The sequence below is a fragment of the Akebia trifoliata genome, chromosome 8 (assembly GCF_017979445.1).
Source record: "Akebia trifoliata isolate Shusen 1 chromosome 8, ASM1797944v1, whole genome shotgun sequence".
Taxonomy (NCBI): domain Eukaryota; kingdom Viridiplantae; phylum Streptophyta; class Magnoliopsida; order Ranunculales; family Lardizabalaceae; genus Akebia; species Akebia trifoliata.
In genome coordinates, this window is record NC_141382.1 from 51,057,713 (window position 1) to 51,082,660 (window position 24,948).

Below are 24,948 nucleotides of genomic sequence, written 5' to 3' on the forward strand. Positions count from 1 at the left end.
TGTCTCGGTATACACAATTGCACTTTCTCATAAAAAAATGTATCCCGAGGGAACCGTGTAAGCATAGATCTACAATTATCAAATTTGTCACGTCAAGTAGTTGATTGAGTTTGCCACGTGGGATAGTTAGATTATCACGACTCTTTGATTATATCATTACGAGCTAGCTCTATTAAGTTGTGTTGGATGTGGTTCTTTTAAAACCTTCAAAATTTAAAGGATTAATGTATCCTCCAAAAAGAGACCATTAAAGGATTAACACCTTAAATGTTTTAATGAGCATCACCCAAACCTACCCCTATAAAAATATTTACAAGTTGCCAACTAGCTAAATTGGTTAAAATCATTGAGTGACGATTCCATGAGCTCAGTTCAAAATCCACCTTTGCCTATTAGTTAGTGACCACCAATCTTGCTTGTCTAGGAAATATATATTGGTGGAGTTTAACCCATGGTTTTAAATCTCGTACAAGATAGAGACGACTCATCTGATTTGTCTTGGTATGTCCATCAACAAGACGGATGGACAAATCATCTCAAACTTGACGTATTTCACAAACAAGGAGGAGGGCATTAATGGCTCAACGAGACAACTAGAATAAATCAGATAACTCATTCGAGATGACCCGGTCTCGTTCATGGACAAGAAGAGACAACAAAACGAGTTTTAAAACCATCAGTTAACCCTTCTTTCTAAGGGAAAAGGAGCAGATCCTTTGAAGTTTTTTTTTTTTTTTTTTCTAGAAGTTCCTAGTATTGATATAGGAAGGTTGGAATATCGCCACACCAATAATACGGTAAATTTATATTATTTAAATCATCGTCTATTTTCCAAATTGCTTAATGAAAAAAAAAAAAAAATTCTTAAAAATGTTTTATAATTTCAATTACAAAATTAGGGTATTTTTATTATTATAAGGAATGCAAAGACTATTTCATTGAGGTATAGAAAATTATAGGTCTTTGAATGTTGTTGAAATTTATGGCTGTGGGGACAGTTTAATTAAAAAGGGTAACATGTCCTTTTTCATTTGATATAGGGTTAGATGTTAAGAGGACTAAAGGCCAAAGTCTTATCGTAAACATCATTGTACTAAGGTGTGTTTGGTTGGGACTAATTCAGTCCTTCTACCCAGAACCCTCAATTTAAGGACGGATATGAAGGGGTCCAAGTCAATTCTAATATGAAGTCAGAATTCACCAAAATTATGGGACCTGATCCTACGTGGACGTCAGTAGATTAGATGGTTAAGATCGTCCAAGTGATCGATATTAGTTGGTCGTCGGACCCTATACATGTTACTGTTTATGAAGCCTAATGCTACGAGTCATTGCTAAGCTCCTATTGATTTAGGTTAAAACCTTCTTAATTTTTTCATATATTGAACAAACACAAATTTCAGGGATAGCGTATCTTATACCACATCTTGGATATTTTTTGTTGACGGACAAACATTGCCTAAGGAGGTACTATTCATCACTGGTATTATGTAAAACCCTAATTATATTTTGAATAATGATTTTTTGACTCCCCCCTCTAACATACTCCTCCATTCTCTTATGACTAGAACCATAGATTTTTTCATTGGGATGCACAACTGCACATATTTATGGGGATGTGCAATTGTGTATCCCAAAGAAAAATCTATGGTTCTAGCACATGCATGTCAGGAGAGTATGTCGGGGAGGGGGGTATGTGAACTTTTTTCTTTACAGTGGAATCAATGTGATTTGTAGGTACACCTCAATCTTGAGGGAATCGCATAAAAATCTTCGTGTTTTGTGTGAGATAGCATCTTACTTTATTTTCTTTATTTTTTTATATTGTTCTTGGATCTATTTTTCTACAATACATGATGGGTAGGGCCACTAATAATAAAGTCATAGCTTGTTTGAATGAAGTTGTTCCTCTCAATGAGGGGGAAATTGAGATACAAAATGAATATTGCCGTTTATTATGCAAAATTTATAGTATTAATCATGTTTTTAAAATATTTATGAAAATGATTATACAACAAACTAGTCATTAAAGTGACCCTCATTGGTGTCCGATTTTAAGCTTATTTCCTTAGTTCATTGCTTATCTGGTCACAAAATTCAACCCTTTTAACTCTGCTTACATGCATAACTCTGCTTTGTTACCAAATTGATACAATTCCTGTCTATAATGTCCCTTGAATTCACTTCAATTCAATAACATTATGATTGTGTATATAGAAGAATATATATAAGAAAATTAATATGGAGAGATTGAAGAAGATGTTTCCCATAATTGTGCGTTTCTGGAGTACTATGAGACAAATATATATTCTAATCAAACAATTTTTTTTCGACAGTGCTAAATTGACTAAAAAAAAAGACACTCAAATACACTCAGTAACGTGGCAGTGCGCACAAAATCATAGATATTTTCCTTGAGATGCACAAGGAAAAAAAACAATGGTTCCGTGCACGTTGCCATGTAAGTGAGTGTATTTGCATGTCTTTTTTTTTTGTAAGATATAGTAAGGCCAACCATGCTTTTGTGGAGCTAGATGTTAGGGAATTGATAAGTGTCACTTTAATAAATTAGGCATAACAACGATAATGATGTTCAGATGAATGGGTGAAAATATTAGAAAAATATAAAATTAGAAATGAACACATCTAGGAAAACGTAGGAGTGATTCCAATAGACGATAAATTAAAAGAAATATCTCTAAGATGATTTAAATATGCGAAGACCAATTATAGACGTTCCAATGAGAAGAGACATTCAAATTAAAGGTCCTAAAATAATAAGAGTAAAGCTCCTAAAAAGGTATGAATGGAGATGGTGAAAGCATGTATGAACTTTCTTTATAACAACATATGACTTGACTTTGGACATAGTAGAATAGACACTCAAAAATCTTTGGGATAAGGCTTTATTAAATCTTTACTATTATAATGAGAGAAGTTGGAGTAACAATCTTTGATTTAGTTGAAGCCATATTCTCTTAAAATAAAATAAAATAAAATAACTTAACCCAAACCATTGGTTTGTTGGCTAGAATAAGGTTCCTCTTGAGAAATACTTGGGCTTGGAGAAAAAAAAAAATAGTAATTATTACCATTGGGCTTGCTTACCCCAACATGCAATAAAGTCCATTAATGTGAAGTTTGGAGAGAAATCTGAAGGTTTTGTTACTCTTATTTGTCTCATGGAGTCCAGCCTACTCGATAGTGCCCATTACATCAAGTCCATGACCATACCCAAATGTGTTTCATTGTTGCTTATGGGTATCACAAGGTCCTCACAAAGCCTATTGGCTCAAGATGAACCCACTAGAGGCCATGGTCAATGATAGAGCCCATGAAATGCCAACATTGAGCTCATTTATGGTCCATTAGAGACCAATTGTTTTTTTAAGAATATTTTCGGATTAATATCCGTCTGGTTTCAGTCTTGCCTAAACTGATCATGGTCCTAGAGGCCCATTTGAGTTGAGCAAAATGCTCATCGATTTCTACAAACTTGGGCATATCATTCATCTTTTCTCTCAAGCAACAATCAAGAATACTTCTTTATCTCAATCAAAAACGCAATTCTTTGTGATAAATACGCCCTTGTTTTTATTTAATCCTTATGGAACTGATAATATGGCAAATACAGAGTCCATAAACCTCTTTTATTCCGTTGCATTCACATTTTATTCTTACATTTCATACTTCCTAGTAGAAACAGTAACTAAAAAGTTGTGGATCTCTTATCAGCTCAACGAATCTAGTAACTCTAATTATATAAAAGAAGGAATTAAATAACTCATTTCCTTTTATGACTTTTTTGCTTTCTTTTTATTTTTATTTTTTTGATTGACATCTATGATTGATTTTTGTACATACTTTACAAAGAAGTGAAATTGAATTGGATTGATTTGTGGAATTTTTGTTTCATGTTAGATTGGATTTTTCAAGGCCATTAAGCAAACGAAAACGTTGGGTTGTTGCAGTAACTCTGAAGAAAGCACATATCTATATGTAGTCTGAATGCATCAGCCGAGTTCTGAGCTTAAAATAAGTGGATTTGGTGTTTTGCTTCAGCAATTACATTTAGCTGAGTTTTCTCATTTTTGGTGTTAGCTGAGTTCTCATTTTTCCTTGATGGCATTGGCTTTTGTGAACTGCAACTACATGTAGTCTGAATGCATCAGCTGAGTTCTGAGCTTAAAATTAGTGGATTTGGTGGTGTGCTTCAGTGGTTGACCTATTGGCTAAAAATTTTCAAAATATTCCTGATCTACTCCTCATAGCATCTAATGTCCTGAAACAGTTTTAGCTGTTTTATTTAAGCCCAAACATGCTATTTAAAAATCAATATGTACGAAGCAAGCCATGTATGTTTATCCAAGGTGCACCAACCAATTGGAACACTAATGTCAGCCCTATCTTTCACATTTTTCGTAAATCTGGAATTCTGTTATTTTAGAATTTCACCCAAGGTTTCGCTTCTTAAAATTTTCTTCCAAGGGGGCTGGGTGCAGAATGATCGGGTTCCAGGTCAAGCACTTCATCCCAATGAAACCTTTTTGAGTTTTGATCGAGTTTTCTTAAGTTCAGTAGAAACTGCATCTAACATGGACTTTGACTTTGCAAGTTCTGCTACACATAATCTATGGCATGTTTTGATGAAAAATCGGATACTTAATGTTATATCTTATTATTATTGCTCATGACTCTATTCATCTGTAATTGAATGGAAAGCCGCTTCAACTCCTCATATAGCCTTCGTTTGTTTTTCAGGTCAGTCAGTCTTGACATATTGAATGGCGCAAGACTCAGAACTGGCTAGGACATTTTGAGAGCTTAACATCATTTCTGAGTTAGCTAAGTGATAAAGAAAAACATTTCCTGTGTAGTCTTTGTATTTGAACTGTTGTTTACAAGTAAGGAGACTCTGAATTTCTTATTATCCAAAAATGTTTTCTTCTTCCCTTTTCCTTGTGATACTGATAAGAGTTCAAAATGTTTATTGGTAAATTTGTCCAAATTAAATTTGTTGGCGTTACCACTCCAGAAGCCTTAAAATTCAGAGTGGAAAAAGAAAAGTTGCAAACAGATGCCAGCCTACATTATTATATCCTAAAGTGTCAAGTATAGGTAAATATTTTTCCTAAACTGCCAGTCTTGCATTAATTAAGAATCTTCATAGTAGATTTCGTTGAATAAAATTATAGTGTGAGATCAATGTAATTTTCCGAAGAAAGTCAGGAAGCGTTGCGAGAGTTTGCTTCGTGGTTTACTGTTTATTCCATGTAATTGGAGTGAGGGGACCATGCAACAATAACTGCATTGATTTGCGATGCCACAGCAGACTACTTGACAATTATTTCCATTGCCATGTGTGCTATTGCTTGTCATGCGAGCTGCATTGCTTATCCACCCCTCAGCCGATGAACCCATCTCATTTACCCTTAAGTATCCCCTTCTCTGAAACATCCCCCATCCCAGAAAACCTGCCCTGCTCCCAAAATCATCTACTGTTGCTCTCTTTCTCAACGTCGAAACTCAAAACTCAAAGTTGGTGGTATGGTTTCTAGGGAGAACAAGGGTGGAACATGTGGTTTACGATGAAAAAGAATGATTGGACCCTTTAAGGGTGTTTGAATGAGAAAATGGGGTGTTGGGTTTCAGAGATAAGAATACCCCATGGCAAAAAACAGATCTGGTTAGGCTCGTATGATGCCCCAGAAAAGGCAGCCCGTGCATATAATGCTGTGCTGTACTGTCTGCATGGCTTGAAAGGAAAATTTAATTTTCCGGATGATAAAAGGCCTGAGATCCCAGATGGGTCATCAACAATTCTATCAAAAACAGAAATCAAAGAAGTTGCGGCAAGATTTGCATCGCCCAATTGTATGTTAAATCCATCCTCATTTACAACTAGCACCAATTCACCAGAGTTGCAGGTTATGGCTGATGAAAGGGGCAGCGTAGGCAATGTCGATGACTTGCTTTTTGCATCTGGTGTATCAGAACCAGATGTGTTTATGCTGGAGAGTTTCCTTTTCGATGAGCAGATCATGTTTGAGCCTGACTCCATATGGGCTATATATTAGAAGAAACTCAAAATTGGGGGACTAATAAATAAAAGTATCTTTATCTATAAGAAGGAAGATTTATGTGTATAGGTATATAGACGAAAAGAGGTGTGTTTCATTATTATTTCTGTAAATAGTATGATTATCATCAAAAAGTATATATGTTAGTAAACAAAGTAGAATTTTACTTTAATATAGGATGAATTACTAGTATGGCCCCTCAGCAAGGATTTTCTATGTGGACACATAACGATGTGACACGTTGGCATTTCTAGAAGACTACAAACAATGAGAAAACGTCTCAAATGACATGCCAGGTGGGTTAAATTATGGCAAAAAAAGGTTGACTAACTTTGTCTGGATCCAATCTAAATTGTTCCAGCAAGAAGCATGCAATGCATTTGATTTTGAGGTACATCATACCCGATGTCCTGAGATAAAAAAATTCATCTATTATTTATCTCACTGAAAAACAATTCTGAATTGTAATTAACTCTGTTATTTGGATCGATTCGACTGTATCCAAAGCTCTTCTTTATTCCTCTGATTTTCATACATCTCCTTACCTCTTCCACACCATACCAGTCACCATTTTCGGCATATATCATACATAACAAGGTATAGTTGGCAGCGTTGTTTGGTTCCAACTTGATAAGTTGATGCGCAAGCCTCTCTGCTTCCCCCAATCTACCATGGGTTTTACAAGCTGATACCAAACAGCTCCAAATGGTAGGGCTTGGTTTTATGGGCATGCCCCTTACCACCTCACAAGCCGCTTTGAGCTTCCCCGACTGTCCAAGAAGATCAACGTAGCATGCATAATGCTCTACTGTAAGAGAGATCTTTTCATCTCGCTTCACTCGATCGAAAAGGTGCTGTCCCTCTTCAATGAGACCAGCATGTTTGCAAGCTGTTAAAACAGCAAGGAACGAGACCCCGTCTGGCTCAATCTGCTTCGCTTGCATCTCATTAAAGAGGTGCAAAGCTTCCCTACCAAGACCACACAGACCATAACCATGAATTAGACAACTCCATGACACAGAATCTTTAGTGGGAATCTCTTCGAAAATCTGGTTCAATGCATCGATACATCCACATTTTGCATACATGTTGATGAGAGAATTTCCAACGAAAACATCTAAATTCAATCCAGATTTTACAATGTACCCGTGGACTACTTGGCTGTGGTTTGGGGAAGATAGGTCACCGAAGGCAGTGGTGAGTGCCAATAGGGTTACAGAATTTGGTTTGACCCCCTCTATTAGCATCCGATGGAAGAGCCTCATCGCACCAGTGCTATCACCACTCCGAGAATGGCCACCAATCATAGAGCTCCACATCACAACATCTCTTCCCCCCAATCTTTCAAAAATAATTGTGGCCGCAGGACTCAACACTGCCCCACATTTGCAGTACATGTCTATTAGAGCTGCAGCAAGGTGAGATTCTGACTCAAACCCATGGCGAATTGCGTAACCATGAATCTGTTTCCCATGTTCCATAGAACCCAATTTGGTGCAAGCTGGTAAAACTGCGATTAATGTCACTCGGTTTGGTTTAATCCCGTCAGCTTGCATTGCTCGAAAGAATTCCATCGACATATTGTAACTCTCATTTGTGGTGCAACCTGCAATCATGGCTGTCCAAGATATTTCATTCCTCTCCATCATCCAATTGAATACCCCTAAAGCTTTATCCAATTCGAAACACCTTGAATACATATCCAGGAGGGACGTCGATAGATAAATGGACAGATAGATTCCTTGATTATGGATAACTCGAGCATGGATTTCTCTTCCTAATCTCAAATCTCCAGTCCGACCGCAAACTGATATAATACGAGCAATCAACTTGGGTTTCGGTTCATGACCCGACAAACACATTTGCTTGAACTTTTCTATTGCTTCGATGAAATACCCATTTTGGATATAGCAGTTGATCATGGAATTCCATGTGATAGTGTCCCTTGTAGGCATTGTATCAAACAATTGACGTGCAGTTTCGATGTGACCACACTTGGAATACATGGTCAAGATCGAATTGGCTGTAACGAGATCCGCATCGGAAATAGCTTTAAGGGCGATGCAATGCAGTTGGAGGCCAAAATGCAGAAATTGATTATTAGAAGAAAAGCAGGCTTTGATAACTGAAGGAAGAATTGAACTGTAACCATGGAAGCCAGAGGGATGGAGTTCTTCTTTGTAGAATCTAAGTGTTTGGTCAAAGAACCCCTTGAGACCAAATCTTTGACTTTCCTAATAGTTGTTAATGGTGAGGGGTCTACATTTACATTTGATGTGAAACATTTGATTTGTCGATGCATTGCCACATCAAATAGCTAAAATATGATATTAAAAAAAAGGGTTTTAGAACCATATATGGATTCTGGGGGGAAAGAAAACTTAAAAAAGCCCAAATGTTCCCACAACAGGGTAACAATGTTATGTATTCTTTAGAGTCCGGGTCACTCTGCAGCATGGTTTTAAAACTCGGTTTCGTGTCTCGTCTCTTTTGTGTCAGATACCGAATTGTCTGGAATGAGTTTTCCAATATGTTTGAGATGTCTCGTCCGAAAAATTAACTTGTCTGTCCATCTCGTCCATGCCTAATACCGAGATGACTTGGGTGATATATCTTAGTCTCAAATGAGTTTTGAAAATATGCTCTGCGGTAGATCTATACAAAAGTCATTTCTCCCTTGTTTTTTTTTTTAATCAGGTACACAAAAATCAATCTAATCGATGATTTCTAACCATTGGATACGAGCATTATTTTTCTGAAAAAAATTATCCACGTGATGCATCCATAAGTGTTAGTAAGGGTAGGATTCTATGTTAGTTAGGCTAGCCCAACTCTTAAAATCTGATGCTCCCCTCTGGCATACGCGCCCATCACAAAATCAGATAATTTGCGTAAGGATACACAAGAAAAAGATTTATGATTATGCGTATCCTGAGGCAAATGATCTACGGTTCTGTGATGAGGGCATATGAAATCATTATTCTCTATTTAATATTAGAGCCGTGATGAATGCATGTGGTAAATAATACAAGGTCTGTACACGGTTGACGTGACAAAGGCACATAACAATAGATCTTTTTCTTCGGGATACACAGGGAAAAAGAACTGTGGTTCTATGCCCTTGACACCTCAGTCACGTGTTTACTGTGTGCATTCATCATTATTCTTAGTATTATGGTCTTTATAGGTATCACAACAGTGGATTTCATACTCCCCAATGAAAATTTTGCTTGAATTCAATGGCTAAAAATAACTAACTAGGTTTGATATTTGAAGATATATTTATTTAATGAATTAATTTAAAATGTAATTTTAAAACTTGAAAACTCGATTCTAATGTCCATATAATCAAGTGAAGCCAACGATTCGCTAAATATTATTTGAACCGTTGTCGCAGTTTTTATAAACATCTATGACTGCCCATGCATGTATTTTCAGAACAAAGAAACTCAATAATTTGGAAGATCATTAGTGTTGTAAAGTACCCATAATTTTTTTTTCCTAAAATTCATAAATAGTTTTTCTTTAGAACCCCCCCTTCATAAATCTTTCGTCGTCTTATAATTAGAAGTGAAAGGTGCAACAATCTTTATCATCTTTCCCTCAAACATGTTTTAGAAGAATAGAGAACTAGAAACTCCACTTAGGGAGGACACTAACATAGCCAAAGACAGTGATCTTGTTCAATATCACATCTATTTCCACACACCTAACCCCTGCAAATTAAATAACATCATCAACTATTTGTAAATTCTCAATAGAAATAAGCACAATGTGATAAACACAGCTACAATAAACAACATTTTTCTTCAAATCACTCGGGTAGTAAGCTCTGATCCGATCGATTTTTAAGCCCATTTTAGATCTGTGAATCAGGAACAAAAAATTGAAATGCAGAAGAAGAAATTAAATCTTGAATTTGGCTTCTCGTCTCGTTCATGAATATTGGTGAGTCATCTTTGTTTAGGATGATTTATAAAACTATGCTAATGAAATTCCATAGACACATTTGGAATAATGTAGTAGTCCCTATATGCAATGAACTAAGAGAAAGTCAACTAAGATGATCTATAGATAGAGTCATGATTTTTTTACTCGAAAATTTTCACTCGGTGTGTATGCTGCTGACATGGCAAGGGCACAGAATCATAAATCTTTTTATTCGGAATACACAAGGAAAACTATCAAAGGTTTTGTGCCCTTGTCACGTCAGCTGAGTACAGACCGAGCAAAAATTTTCTGAGTTCGAAAATCATTAGCATTGTAGATATTCATCAAAGACTTATTACAACCCCAATTAGAAAAATAATTTGAAGGTCCTAAAAGAACTGATTTGTACAAAGTGAAATGAAGGAATATGATTTATTTGGCGGTACAATTAAACATAGAAAATAAGCTTGTTGTTGGAATTGATTTTTGATTATTAGCCCATGGTGGGTTCGAAGCACATTATGAAAACTGTCCGAAATCTCAATATATTTAATGGGTAGAATTCGCACGTACCTTTGATTTTCACGAGAGACTTCCGAACCGTCTTCTCACAGGCTTTGCAGTGCAAACACACCTTTAACTCGATCACCTTAAAACATAAATAATGTTCTTCCATTAATGTGATTTAGTATCTCTTAACAACAATAGAGAGTAAACATAATTGAGAGAAAATTAGAGACAAGTATGTAAACCTCCATGAAACCAAACCAGAGATGAGAGAATGCTAATTGCCAAGGAGAGTGGTTATGATGGATTTTGTAAGATTGAAATGTATTTTCATGATGGCTCATCATGTATGTAGCGTGCCTGCGACCACCCTCAAACGTACTGATCAAACAAGATAAAATATATGCTAGACATGGGTCCCTCATCCACTATGAACCTGGATGTTACCTCTATTTTAAAACTTGTTGAGTCACTCAACTTGATTGGATTTAAGGTGAGTCCACTCTCAAACTCAATGGAATCAACTTGTTGAATCAACCTGGCCAAGTCGGCTCGAAAATGCACTATCGAGTCAGAAACATGCTCCTATATGGTGACTATGAATCATTTTTGGGAGTCATCGATGTCCATAATAGAATAGAGAGTCTTTGCCAATGTGAAACAAAATATATTTATCTATAAAGATGTTTAACAAAAGAATAATAGATCGTTAGAAGATGTTGGATTGACTGTCATGGTTGGATCACGTCTGCTAAATGCTTCCACGATCATCATTTCAATGATCTCACTAAGAGGGTGTTTAATGGAAAAAATAAGTCTGAAGGAGCATAATAAATAACTAATACATAAAATAAAATAAAAATGATTTTATCTAAAAAAACAGTCAAAAAAATTTCCCAAAAATTCTCCAAATATGGGAATTACTAATTAAATCGACAAATTAATCACAAAATATGATAATATTTTTACCCTTTGTCCTCAAAATTTAATTTACTTCAACATTCAAATCTCAATAACAGGATAGAATTTTTGGAGAGGTTGATGAAATGGGTTTTGGTAAGAAACTCAGATACATTATTTGTACAATCTCCCAATATATTTTTATTTATTTTTTACAAAATGTCCTTGAATTTATTCGAATTAACCGAATTAAAGCCTCACCAAATAATTACCAAATCCGAACTTTGTTAGTGTGAGTTAAATCATGAGCAGCTGGAATTATATATAATAAAAAACAGAATTGTAAAATTAACAGATTAGTAGTTATTGGTGGCCCAAATGTAGGCTTTCTTTCCATGATAAATGGAGAATACACTTGCACACATCCCCACTATCTTTTCTAAGTAAAATTATTCTTGTAACCAAACACCCATAATTAGTTTCCTCGTGCTACAAACCTGCTGCCTATACGCCTTCATGCACAAAGAGCCTCCTTTCAGTTGAATTGAAGAACCCATATATTTATTTATCAGCTCCACACTTTAACCATATTTATTCCCCTCTTAATCCATTTCTTCTACCCAATTCCATCTAATCTCTCCCTACTTGCATCAACCTTTAATGGTATTCGTATTTTAATTTATATCAACTTTCTATACACCTGTATTCAATTTTCAATGGCAAGTGAGCAAGAGCTCCTCTCGACCGAAATCGTGAGCCAAGGTGTCAAAGGTTCAGGTCCATATGCCGGATCTCAAACCTTCTCGGTGAGGGTCCGTCATGGTATGCCAGATTTTCTTAACTCGGTTAATTTGAAATACGTTAAGCTCGGTTACACGTATCTAGTTAGCCACGGACTTTGCCTTCTATTGGCATCAGTTTTAATATTGATCTTTGGGGCCGAGATCGGGAAATTGACATGGGAAGAGTTATGGTCCAAATATGATGTTACCAACGCAATTTCTGTTATGGGTTTGTTTGGTATCATCGTTTTTGTTTATCTTGATCTCGCCCCTCGATCTACTTATCTGCTCGATTTTGCTTGTTATCGCCCACCCAATGAGTTTAAGGTAACTTGTATTTTCTTCAATTTTTTTTTTTTTGTTCTCGATCTCCTTGTGCATGTCACTGATATACAATAGATGATGAACACAGATATCGAAGGCGAAATTCATCGAGATGGCAAAAAATCAGGCAACTTTGATGATGCAGCAATTGAATTTCAACATAGGATCCTCAAGAATTCAGGCATTGGTGAAGAAACCTACTTGCCAACGTCAATATTCCGTCCAGGGCACAAAATCACGCTTAAGGATGGCCGAGAAGAAGCGGCAATGGTCATGTTTGGGGCTGTGGATGACCTCCTTGCCGCTACTGGGGTCCAAACCAAGGATATCAGGATCCTTATAGTGAATTGTGGAACACTGAATACTACTCCATCACTCTCCGCAATGGTGATCAATCACTACAAGCTTCGCCATGATATCCACAGCTTCAACCTTGGGGGAATGGGTTGCGCTGCAGGAGTTATTGCCATTGATTTAGCCAAAGACCTCCTTAGTGCACACCGAGGTTCGTACGCACTAGTGGTGAGCACCGAGGTTGTGAGCTTCACTTGGTACATGGGTAAAGATAAAGACATGCTTCTACCTAATTGTTTCTTCAGAATGGGTGCAGCCGCCATGCTCCTCTCCAATTGCCACCTTGACAGGTTTCGTGCCAAATATGAGCTCAAGCAGGTAAATTTCCAACCCATTTAATTAATTTGTATGTGTGCCCCTACAGATTACGTTAACAAATAATTTTTTGTATGCTTTTGGATGAGTACAGCTTGTTCGCACGCACAAAGGCATGGAAGACAGTAGTTTTAAGTGCATCCACCGAAAGGAGGACTCTGACGGGAAGCAAGGCCTCTCAGTGAGCAAGAACTTGTTCGAAGTTGGTGTTCAAGCGCTGAAGGCCAACATCACCACCCTTGGACCACTTGTGCTACCCTTGTCGGGACATCTCCTATTCTTCAAAACTTTGCTCTTTATGAAGACAAAGCCTTGTATTCCTGACTACAAGCTTGCTTTTGAGCATGTCTGCATAATGGCGGCAAGTAAGAAAATCTTAGACGAGCTACAGAAGAACTTGGAGCTTACAGATGAGTATATGGAGGCATCAAGGATGACTCTTGATCGATTTGGGAATACTTCGAGTAGTAGTGTTTGGTATGAATTAGCTTATTTAGAGGCAAATAATAGGATCAAGAGAGGGGATCAGGTTTGGCAGATAGCTTTTGGGTCGGGGTTTAAGTGTAACAGCGTTGTGTGGAAGGCTCTCAGGAGTAACAGAATGCCAAAGAAGAGTCCATGGATTGAGGATTCTACATAGATCACCAAAATATTTAAGTGGTTCAGTGTACCTATTGTTGATTTAGTTCTTGTAGACCAGATGCTTAATGTCTATGGCTCAAAGTATATGCTAAATTGAAGATCAATAAAAATTAAGATCACATCAAAACCAAACAATGGTATTGTCAATTATCATCATAGTTTCCACATCTTTCATCATCTCAAGTGACCATCAATCTGTAGGTCCCGATTCCAGACAATCAACAATCCTCTAGATTCACACCAAATATCATGAAGAATATTCAATAAGGTACTTGGACAACCATGATACTGATGTGCTATTTCCCGTTTTTTCTTTTTTTTCCAATTTCTATGGGTGTTGTATAAACAATTTAGAAGTCCAAATAAACTTTTAAAGCCAAAACCCAGAAATTTTTCAAGCAACATTGACCCTGCTAAGGTTCTTACCTGGATTAGTGTCTGCAAAAGTAGTGATAAAGGAGCTTCACAGGCTATGGATAAGCATCCAGTCTAAAATATCTAGGCTGGTAATGGTACAAAATCCAATTTAATGAATCAGAACCAGAACTCGTATCAAGAAAAATTCTTTCACAATCTCAAACAATTTATAGAAAATTAGGGCGATGTGGTCGCCATCATCCAACACCACTATACACTTATATAATAAAAGAAAATAAAATTACAATGTAATGAAGAACAAAACCATCATCTCAAAGTCATCTCTCAATATCTGGAGTCAGTAATCGGATTATTCCCGAAACTTTTGAAGGATATCTAACAACAATATCGGAGTATAAATAGAATCTAATGAAAGGAGACTATCAAGAGCAAGGATAGCCCAAACAAGGAACCGGATATAGAGAAAATCAAGCTTAAACAAAATCTCCCCTCAAAGTTCACTATTCATCATTTTCTATAGGTTATTTGAATTTAGTTTTATCTTCTAGTATCATTCTAATCTAACTTAATATAATCATTGGCAGGCACCACATCAGGGCCTCATCCTTCTCCATCTTTATCATCAGGACCTTGGATCTGACCTTGTCTCATAGATTAGAGGAGCAAGATTAAAGCAACATCTACTGGAATAGTAAATATGACTGATCAAGATTCATCAAACCTGATCAAGGGCATAACCCATCTCAAGGAGTAAGGCCTAAAAAACCCTTGACATTAGCATCTCTAGATTTAAGAATAACATTTTCATCAACACTTAATACATTAAATTTGAAAATAAGAAATTTGTAAGCACTACTATTGTTAGCATATCCTATAAATACAATCAATAGTTTTAGGTCCAAGTTTAGTTCTTTTAGATAATGGGAGTAAAAATTTTGTTAAGTACCCTCACACTTTAAAGTATTTAAAAGATAGAATTTTTCCTTTTCAAAGCTCATAAGGTATTTTATCTAATTTTTTGAAGGAATTTTATTCAAAAGATAATTTGCTGATAAAACTAATTCACCCCAAAAATTTTGAGAAAGTCATGAACTATTTAACATTACATTAAACATATTTTCTAAAGTTTTATTATTTCTTTCCACTATGCCATTTTGTTGGAGAGTATAGGGTGCAGAAATTTGATGAATTATTCCATGATTTTTACAAAATTCATTTACAGAACTAAAGTCATATTCTCCACCCTATTTGATCTAAAAATTTTAATTTTCTTAAAAAGTTGATTTTCTACTTCATTTTTATAAATTCAAAATTTATCTAGTGCTTCATTTTTACTACTTAGTAAATAAACATAACAAAATCTAGTGCTAACATCAATAAAAATAATAATATATTTTTTACCACCTCTAGTTTGCGTAAATTTAAAATCACACAAATCAGTGTAAATTAATCCAAGAGGTTCGTTAGTTTTTTTAATAGAATGAAAATGTATTTTTTGAAATTTTGATTCTATGCAAATTTCACTTTTATGTTTTCTATCTATTTCAAACTCAAATAAAAGTATTAAATTAATCATTATTTGCAAAGATCCAAAATTTACATGTTCTAATCTAGCATGTCAAACATTAAATAACTTATGAATATAAACAAAAGAAACAACTTTACTATTCATTTCAATAGATACATTCAGTTTAAACAATTCATCACTTAAATATCCATTTTCCACAAACATCTTATTCTTGGTTAGAACAAATTTGTCTAACTCAAATACTACTTAAAGCATTTCTTACTTAATAATGACCCAAACAATAGATTTTTTTGAATCTCTAGTATATGTAAAACATCATTCAATATGAGATTTTTCCTGAAGTAAACTTCAGCATAATTAATTTTTCATGTCCCGCAACTGAGGAAATATAAGAGTTTCCCATATACAGTTTTTTCCATTCTCTACCTTATGATATGTAGATAATTCATTTCTATCAAAGTAAATGTATCTAGTGGCTTGAGTGTCCTCTCATCAATCTTTGTTTTCATTCACAATTGCTTATGAAATAACTGTTGCAAAATTCTCTATTTTGATCATATTCACTTGAACAGGCTTGTTAGTTTTGAAAGAATCATGTTCCTTATGCTTTCGACAATCTTTTGCTCGATGTTCGAATTTCCCACATACAAAGCATTTGCCTATCATTTTCTTGAAATTTTTATTTTTTGGGATCATTATTATTCGACTCTTGATTTTTATGAGAATTGGGTTTGGGTTTGGATGAATCTTCTTCCATAACATTTGCTTTAGATTCCATAGATGAAACCATAACTTTCTTTTCATTATTTCTTTTATCTTCTTCGATTCTTAACCTCACAATCAAATCCTTCGTAAACATCTCTTTACGTTTATGTTTAAGATAATTTTTGAAATCTTTCTAAGTTTGTGAAAGTTTTTCAATTATAGATGCAACTTGGAAAGATTCACTGATTGACATGCCTTCGCCATGAATTTCATGAATTAAAATTTGAAGATCTTGGATTTGATTTCCGACTATTTTGAAATCCACCATTTTAAAATCTATAAATCTACCAATAACAAATTTCTTTGTTTCGACTTCTTTTGTTTTGTATTTTTTATCTAGAAATTAAAACAATTTCTCAATTTGAATATGTGAGTACACTTTATACAACACATTATCTAGCTCATGTAGAATATAGTTTCTACATAAGAAGTCTGAATGATTCTAAGCTTCCAATGCAACAACTTTAGTCATATCTCTCACATTCTCATTAGTAGGACCAAGAGGATCTTCTTTAAGAATATGGATCAAATTCAAGGTAGTGAGATATAACAACATTTTCTATTGCCATATTTTGCAGTCACTAACATCAAAATTTTCTAGTTTATCTCAATGATTCATTTTTCCAAAGAAACTAATTTACACTTAAACAAAAATTTGTTTTAAGATTGTTGGGTGCAAATCAATTTTATTAAAAAAAAAAAAAAATCAAGTACATAATTAAATGAGAAGATAAGTTAAATCCAAATTAAATATTATGAGAGAAAAAAATATATAAAATTAAAAAAAATTATTGGTTTGTAGAAACAAATTGAGATCAAAACTTCATGTTAAACATGATGTTTTTAAAACAGATTTCACCCTTGCTCCAGTGTCAATAATTCATAAACGCCTATCTTCCAGAATACAATGATCTATAACAGAGAAGGTAACATTCCAATCTCTACTTATGGCGAACCCAAAAATATTTAACACTTTCTTTTAATATATCTCACAAATAATAAATAATAAAAACTATTTAAACATAATCGATTGGATATTTTTAAACTCAAGAATCTCACAATATTTACTTGAGAATAAATTAGAAATTAAGTACTTTTTATCTTTTTTGGATTAACTCCAATGAATAAAAAATGAGTACTTTCAAAGAGGTGTCAAAAAATAAAATTCCAAGATGCAAATTGAACCAATGCCTTAAAGGCACTGATTTAAAAAAGACGTTCCAAAGAAGACGTTGGTTAGCATTAAAAAACTTATAACTTCTTAGAAAATTATCAAATATTGGTAATGTAACTTATTAAATTACTCCTATAAAAAAATATAAAAAAAACTTTGAATTTCTAATTAATTTTTATTTATTTTATAAAAAATTTAACAAAAATCACTTTTGATAGACTTAAAAATTTCAAATTCGACTGATTTTTTATGAGAATGATCTCCTCACCATAGTAATCATCCTCACAAAAAATCAGCCCAATCTAAAACTTTTAAACTACATAAGACAAATGTGTTGTAAGACTTTTGTGAAATAAGATTGTGAACCGATCACCACCTTCTACAACTAATTAATAATTGCATGTAACAAAATAAAACCATAATTTAAACTAAATAATTTAAAAAATTGTTATGTCCAAATAACACTTCACAACCACTCCAAAAATACTGACCATCAGAAACAACAAAATGGGTACTAACGTCTGTGTCATTTGGCATACATTGTCTGGATCCTGGCATTGTAATGGCAGTCCCAACTTTGAAGTCCACCTCTCCTTCGTATAACTTGTCAACCTGTTTTACACCTGCTCATACCTTGGAGGGATCACTTGTGCCTCTATGCTATCGTACTAAGAAATCAGAAAATGGAGGGCAATAACTCATACATTAAAAGCTCAAAATTCACAGAAATGTCAACAAAAATAGCACCACCGCGATCAGCTTTTGGAGACACCCTACTCTCAGCTCATCACTGGCAGAATATGGCTCTATCATGATCCCAAACCTGCAGCTTTGGGTTGACGGGTCTTTGTTCGTGACCATGGAAACGTTTGGGAACTTGCAAGCTACTTCCACCTGATTATGAATCTGATAGTAACTATTAAATGCATATGATATGTTCCCCCGAGTGTCTAAATTCCCACATGACGTTCCATATCCAAGGCTTGTGCAGTCAGCACGAGCGCATGCATAGCTGACACTTGTTGCCACTGACGGGTCATCAAGTGATGCTGATGGTGACATCACACACCACTTTCGGTTCAAATACTTTACGTTCTTTGCTGGAACCAAAGCACCCGTGTTCGTCGCTCCAAGGTTAAAGAGGTACTTAGCCGACCCATCATAGTAAAATATACCCCAATGACGTTCAAAGTTCCCAGGGTCGATGCTCTTGGCATCCTCATCGATCAAACTGAATAAGTAAGCATCAATAGGGCCTGGTCTCATCGGGGTTCCTTTCCCAGTCAAAATGTGGGTCATAAATCCTTGGTTAAACCGCTGGGCATAGTTCATATTTGCATTCTTGTCTCCATCTGTAGGCCACCCAATTTCTCCAACAATGATGGGCAAGTTTCCGTATCCGTTTTTTTGGAGGGCCCATACGAGGGTGTCATGGTTCGCATCAAACATGTTGGTGTAGCTTGTCCCACCATCAATCACCGGCGTTGAGTCTCCATCAAAGAAGGCATATTCGACAGGGAAGTTGGAGTCTATGTAGAGGCTTATGAAGGGGTAAATGTTGACCGTGAACGGGGCTCCATTGTCACTCAAGAACTTGACAATGGGAATAATGAAGTCATGGATGTCAGCACGGAAGTCACCACCAGATGGGATGCCTGTTGCAGTCTCATACACATCTGCATTGAGAGGGACAGTAACCTTTACCTGATTGCCCAAACCAGCTTTTATGAGGGCTGACTGGATATTCTGGAGAGCTGGAAAGGTCGTTCGAAGGAAACTTCCATTGTATGTCTGTAAGAAAGGCTCATTGCCAACTGCAACATATCTAGAAAAGCAAATAGAAAGGTTGGTGAGGTGAGAGAAAATGGAAACACTGCAAAATGTATTGCAACCTAAAAAATCCAAGCAAGTAGCACTCAAATTCAAGACTGCATTTCCTTCGATCTTTCTACAGATATTTATGCAAGACCGTTGCCCCCTCGAGCAAAAAACAAGATTAATTTTACAATGAAGCCGCATATTGGTTCCCTAATTCCAGTAAAGTTCTTCTTAGGATAGGACGAGGAACCCTAAATAAGTCATTGTTACAGAATTATTTTGTACAGTATTGGTTTTCTTCCTTTTGATCTTAGCATATAGGAGAGACCCTCCACTACCATTACAAACCATGTGTATCGCTAGTGTGGTTTGTTCCACCTCTCTACTAACTTTATCACCACCAACCCTACAAATGGTTTTGCAGCAGTGCAACAAAGAACTGATTATGTTAAAGGTCGTTGTGATGTAAATGGTGTACAAGGTACTATACTACTAGAAATTAACGTTGCCAGAATCCTACCAAAGCCGGACCATTACCTGTGTAAACCCCGAAAAATCCATGAGCAGGTGACAGACTTAGATATAAAGATTTGGTAGGCATTGATCAGAGAAGTTTTGTTTGCAGACATTGTATGAAACAAGGATATGTGGATAAAAACTACTAATATGGGAATAAGATTCATAATGCAAGGAAAAATAGAGTAGCAGAAAATGTAGTTTATACAACTTGAATAAGCAATGTGATGGGTAGGGGATGGATGTCAGCATCGTCTCTTTTATCTTTGGATTTGAATCACGAATTAATACCATAGAATAGACACCCCATTTCGTACTTGCCTGCTTCTCAACTTGTCTTCCCGAGGTGGCTTGTTTCTAATAATGAGCAATGTTTCCCCAAGATCTTCAAAGTACTTCCAGAGTCAATCTCAGGGAAATCCATCAATTTAGGTCCAAAACAACCATTTCCCATAAAATTTCCAATTCCATAAAAATGACCGAAATACCCAAGACAGCATGTGATGGGTAGGGGATGGATGCCAGCATCGTCTCTTTTATCTTTGGATTTGAATCACGAATTAATACCATAGAATAGACACCCCATTTCGTACTTGCCTGACTTCTCAACTTGTCTTCCTGAGGTGGCTTGTTTCTAATAATGACCAATGTTTCCACAAGATCTTCGAAGTACTTCCAGAGTCAATCTCAGGGAAATCCATCAATTTAGGTCCAAAACAACCACTTCCCATAAAATTTCCAATTCCATAAAAATGACCGAAATACCCAAGACAGCATGACCCTCCCTCCCCTCTACCTGAAAATTGTCTCAAAACCTTTCAAGTGATCAACTTAGATCCATTCCTGAATAGAACACTTTCCGGAGCTTGTGAGTCATTCGGTAGCTTCCCAGACCAATTAAAATCCAAACCCAAATGCGGACTTGGAAGACAGGCCTTGGTCCTCCGGACAAGCTTCTAGTTGTCTAGCGTCCAGACAGGACAGCCATGCCTGCACCTGCTGCTACCCTACAGAACCTAATCTCCTTGACTCTCTCCTAAATTTTATCCCAGCTGCTACCCTTCACCTTAGATGACCCTAATAGACTCCAAAACCCCTTAAAAGCACTACAAAATCTCAGATCTTCTCCACCCAACTTAGATAAACCCTAGCAAAGCAGGAAAAAAAACACCATCTAATAACACAGGTTTGTCTTGGGTATTAAAATAGTTTGATTAGCCACTGATGTTATGACTCGGTATTGTTGGAGATTTATATCCTTGTTTCCAGTTAATAAAAAATAAATAAATATGTTAAAATAGTCTGCAGTAGAATCAGAATATCAGTGTAAAAACATTTCGCTATGGATAATATAGATAGCTGTTCTTTGTGAATTCTCAACTCGAGGCATTTGGTGGTTTTGAAGTTCTCTCACCTCCTTCAAGTACCATCAGGAATTACTATAACAGCGATAAAATCAGAAAATAAAATTAAGACATTTTATAAATTTTGACAATAACATTTTTAGCAAAGGCACATCTTGTGCTTGCCATCTAACATCATAGGATGGTTTTAGATGCTCAATAAGTTAACAATTAAGTATGGTTAGAACTTTTTCTTAGTTTTTCTGTATATTAGATGCAACATAAATGGAAGACCAAGCAATCAAACAATTAATGTCAGAAAGTAGGAGGAACTGCAAACTATAAGGAAAGAAGTAACCACAATAAGAGAAAACTACATTTGGGAGGCAATGTCTTCAGTAGTAACAGAACTGCGTAATTACTGCAAGCAATTGTCTCTAGAAAACACAAAAGGTAAAGGAGGCAGAGAAAATTCCATGGGAGGACTCCATGTTAAGAAACCAATGTATAATCATAAGAATTCATCATTTTCACACTTACTTGAATGATGCAACCTCTTAAAGCTAAATTTTACTTGAGAGATTTACCTGGCAGACCTATCTGTTGCAATTTTATTACAAAAACTCCCTTACTTTATCCAGTGTGTTACTTGAACAACCTTACTATATGAATCAGGTTACCATGACAAACTTAGTAAGATTTTAAATCTTACTAAGGGTCATTGGGCTCACATCCAACAACACAACCTTCTAGATTCATGGAAAAGCTTAGATTCAATATACATATATGAGCTTGATCTAAGGTGTTGAAAAGGGATGGCTAAGAAATTTCTAAATTTCAAAACAAAATTCAACGTTGAAAATTAACCTTTTTTTTCAAATAATTTTTTTTAAGTTCTTAGAATCTTGTCCTTTATAACCCTGTGGCATCAGATCATGTTTTTGGAAACCAGAAATTGATGCTGTTAGAATCCACTCCAAGGTATGTTAAGTAACAAATTAATCGCATAAATTTGAATTTTATGACGTGGATCCCCACTCCAGGGTTTGCTCAATAACAAACTTGATAAAGTGAGGTTTGGTGGGTAACAAACTTCATAAAGTAAGGTTCCGAGTTTTTGCAATAAAAATGCAACAGTTAGGTCTGCCGGGTAAATCTCTCACTTTATTTTACCACCTTGAGTTCAATATATTCCCAGTTAAAAGCACAAACAGCAAAGGGAGTGCATGTGGGATGAGAAAAAAACTGCATAGTGCACAACTTATAAAGCTAACACCTAGTTTACACCCCCCCTTCCCCCCAAAACGAAAAAAAGGATGAAAATTGAAAAAGATCAAGTAGTAACAAACTTGTGTGCACCAAATTATGACCAAACCGACTCCATGAAATAATTTCAAGCTATGTTAAAGTTTAATGGGAACATAACATTCTATCATATGCCTTACTTAAATCCAGAGGTAGGCAATTTGAATCGTATTTTCTTTGAATCATCATCATCACCACCAAAGCCTTATCCCAAAAATTGGGGGTTGACAGAATGAATCTTGTTCCTCCATTCAATTTTGTCAAAAGCCATGTCTTTTGTTAATTCAAGTGTGTTCATATCTGCTTGAACTTCCATGATCCACGTTGTCTAGTCTTCCTCTTGTTCTTTTAGAACCTTAAACTTGCACATTCATTCTAATTGGGGCCGTAATCAACCTTGTTGTTCGCATCTAAAATCTCATTCAACTTTCCGAACCTACAGACATGTTGTTTCTTGATTTTCCAACATTCAGCTCAACAAAGCATAGCTGGTCTTCGTCATATAAAATTTTGGTTAAGATTCATCTTAGGAGATGGCAAAGTTTTTACATTGGCTGCCAACCAGATGTAAATCGGTCTTGGGACCAGCAGTGTAATGTAAAAGTAACAGAACAATACAATCGAAGTAATCCTATTTTCATTTTAATGGGACAACAAAATAAGTGGTGATAAACCAACCAAATTCCAACATTCCAATGCAAATTTACTCAATTTCTAATTCATTAATGGAATAATAACAAGCATGGGATCGTCCTCAGTAGCTCACCCTCAATTTCATTTGATCACCCTTTAGTCCAAGAGACAAACTTATTTAACATTAATAACTTTTTTTCATTTGTATGGGATTTGGGTTGGAAGGTAAGACATGAATCTCGACATGTAATAACTTTTTTCAGATCTCTGAATCAGATGATATACTTTCAACCCATTCAAGGAAATCAAAGACATGTATGTAGAAATAGGAAGGAAATGCACAGAGATCTCACTTGATGTTTACAGAGTTGCTGGAGATGTGTGAAGAGACATTCTTAGACACCCATTTCTCAGCTGCCTTCATACTGCCGGCCAGAGTTGCAAGCATGTCATTGGGGATACCCACCATCACCTCAATCCCAGACTTACCAAGAGCATTAAGAGTCCCAAAATCTGCATCAAAGAGCTTAATCTTCTGAAACCCATTATCCCTGAGAAGTTTAACCACTGTATCAGGAGGTAAAGGATGGGTTGCTTGTGTGCCCCAGTTAGCACCAATGCTACTTACTGAAACCACTAAAGAGAACAATAAAACCACCAAAAAACTCACAGAAAGCCACCCCATTACCCCCTTAAATCCACCTCTCCAACTTCAACACAGATTTATCTTTGTGAAAACTAATATAGGTTTGAAATAAGAGCTTGGTTTGAACCAAGATAACCTCAAATCTACTTATGGGTTTACTGCTAACACCAAAACTGAAGTGGGTTTGTAGCTACATATATGGTGATGAAAAAAAATAAAGCACTAAAAAGGTGGAAGAAAAAAACAGATCTAAACCCACAAGAAATGATGCAAAGTATCTTGGATTATGCTCAGATATCTCAAAACATCTTTAAAACAGAAATTTTCTACACATATTTCTCAAGTGGTAGAAGAAGACCTACATATAAAAGAACTTCAGAGCTTCATAAATGGTGCAGAAAAATAAAAGAAAACAATAAGAAAGTGAGGCTAAAAAACAATAATTTTAAGGACCACCTGACTCTGTTATCCAGCTCAAAAACAACCTAAAAAAATTCAAAAATAGAAAAAGGGGATGGATGGAAAACCCAAGCTAAGATATGGAGATGGTGTTGTGTTGAGGAACCAAACCAAGTGAAGATCTAAGAAACTGAAAGTAAGCCAACAGAGATCAGATTAAAGGGTAGATTCTGAATAAATGAAGATAAGGATCTTGTTCTGGAGTAGAGTTAGAGCTCAGGCATCTTTCCAAAGTTAAGAGTGTTTGAACTCTCTCTCTCTCACAGAGAGAAGAAAGAAAAAGCATGTTGTGAATGTGATATTTCCAAACACATTTTTATATGTCCAGTTTCATTAAAAAAAAGCGCAGAAGGCGTGCACATTAAGAGTTGTACACTTGTACCTGGTAATATATGAAATATGGCCTGGAAATATCATTACCCAAAGTTAAAGATATCAAATACGAAATAAATGATGAAGAAAAATACTTCTTTTTTATTATGAGGATGATGTATGATGTGTGATTTGTCTGAACTCCACTGGCATCTGTTAAAGTATTCCGGCACTTTG

General features: G+C 35.6%; 3 protein-coding genes and 1 pseudogene across 3 annotated transcripts; 2 read left to right on the forward strand and 2 right to left on the reverse strand.

Annotated features, from left to right (window-relative positions):
* Positions 1 to 5,088: 5,088 nt before the first annotated feature.
* LOC147397619 (PPR superfamily protein) lies at positions 5,089 to 8,694 on the reverse strand. Its single transcript, XM_086449462.1, has one exon. It carries the CDS (start codon positions 8,084 to 8,086, stop codon positions 6,506 to 6,508), a length of 1,581 nt encoding a protein of 526 aa, XP_086305588.1. The 5' UTR covers positions 8,087 to 8,694; the 3' UTR covers positions 5,089 to 6,505.
* On the forward strand, positions 5,634 to 6,077 carry LOC147397620 (ethylene-responsive transcription factor ERF015 pseudogene; annotated as a pseudogene).
* Positions 8,695 to 12,032: 3,338 nt separating the features above from the next.
* LOC147397621 (3-ketoacyl-CoA synthase 15-like) lies at positions 12,033 to 13,914 on the forward strand. The gene is given in 4 exon segments (XM_086449463.1): positions 12,033 to 12,526; positions 12,612 to 12,636; positions 12,639 to 13,195; positions 13,287 to 13,914. Coding segments are annotated over 4 exon segments (1,521 nt in total). The 5' UTR covers positions 12,033 to 12,133; the 3' UTR covers positions 13,833 to 13,914.
* A 4,168-nt stretch (positions 13,915 to 18,082) lies between these two features.
* Positions 18,083 to 24,673, reverse strand: LOC147397622 (glucan endo-1,3-beta-glucosidase 6-like). The gene is made up of 2 exons (XM_086449464.1): positions 23,648 to 24,673; positions 18,083 to 19,504 (listed from the first exon to the last, which is right to left on the reverse strand). Exons 1-2 carry the CDS (start codon positions 23,977 to 23,979, stop codon positions 18,400 to 18,402), a joined length of 1,437 nt encoding a protein of 478 aa, XP_086305590.1. The 5' UTR covers positions 23,980 to 24,673; the 3' UTR covers positions 18,083 to 18,399.
* Between the last annotated feature and the right edge of the window lie 275 nt (positions 24,674 to 24,948).

What these genes read in the sequence shown, in the direction of transcription:
- LOC147397622 (XM_086449464.1), bottom strand. Translation starts at nt 23,979, where the DNA reads ATGGGGTGGCTTTCTGTGAGTTTTTTGGTGGTTTTATTGTTCTCTTTA. An exon ending in AGCAACTCTGTAAACATCAA is followed by an intron (nt 19,505 to 23,647) that starts GTGAGATCTCTG and finishes TTGCTTTTCTAG; the next exon opens with ATATGTTGCAGTTGGCAATG.
- LOC147397619 (XM_086449462.1), bottom strand. Translation starts at nt 8,086, where the DNA reads ATGTATTCCAAGTGTGGTCACATCGAAACTGCACGTCAATTGTTTGAT.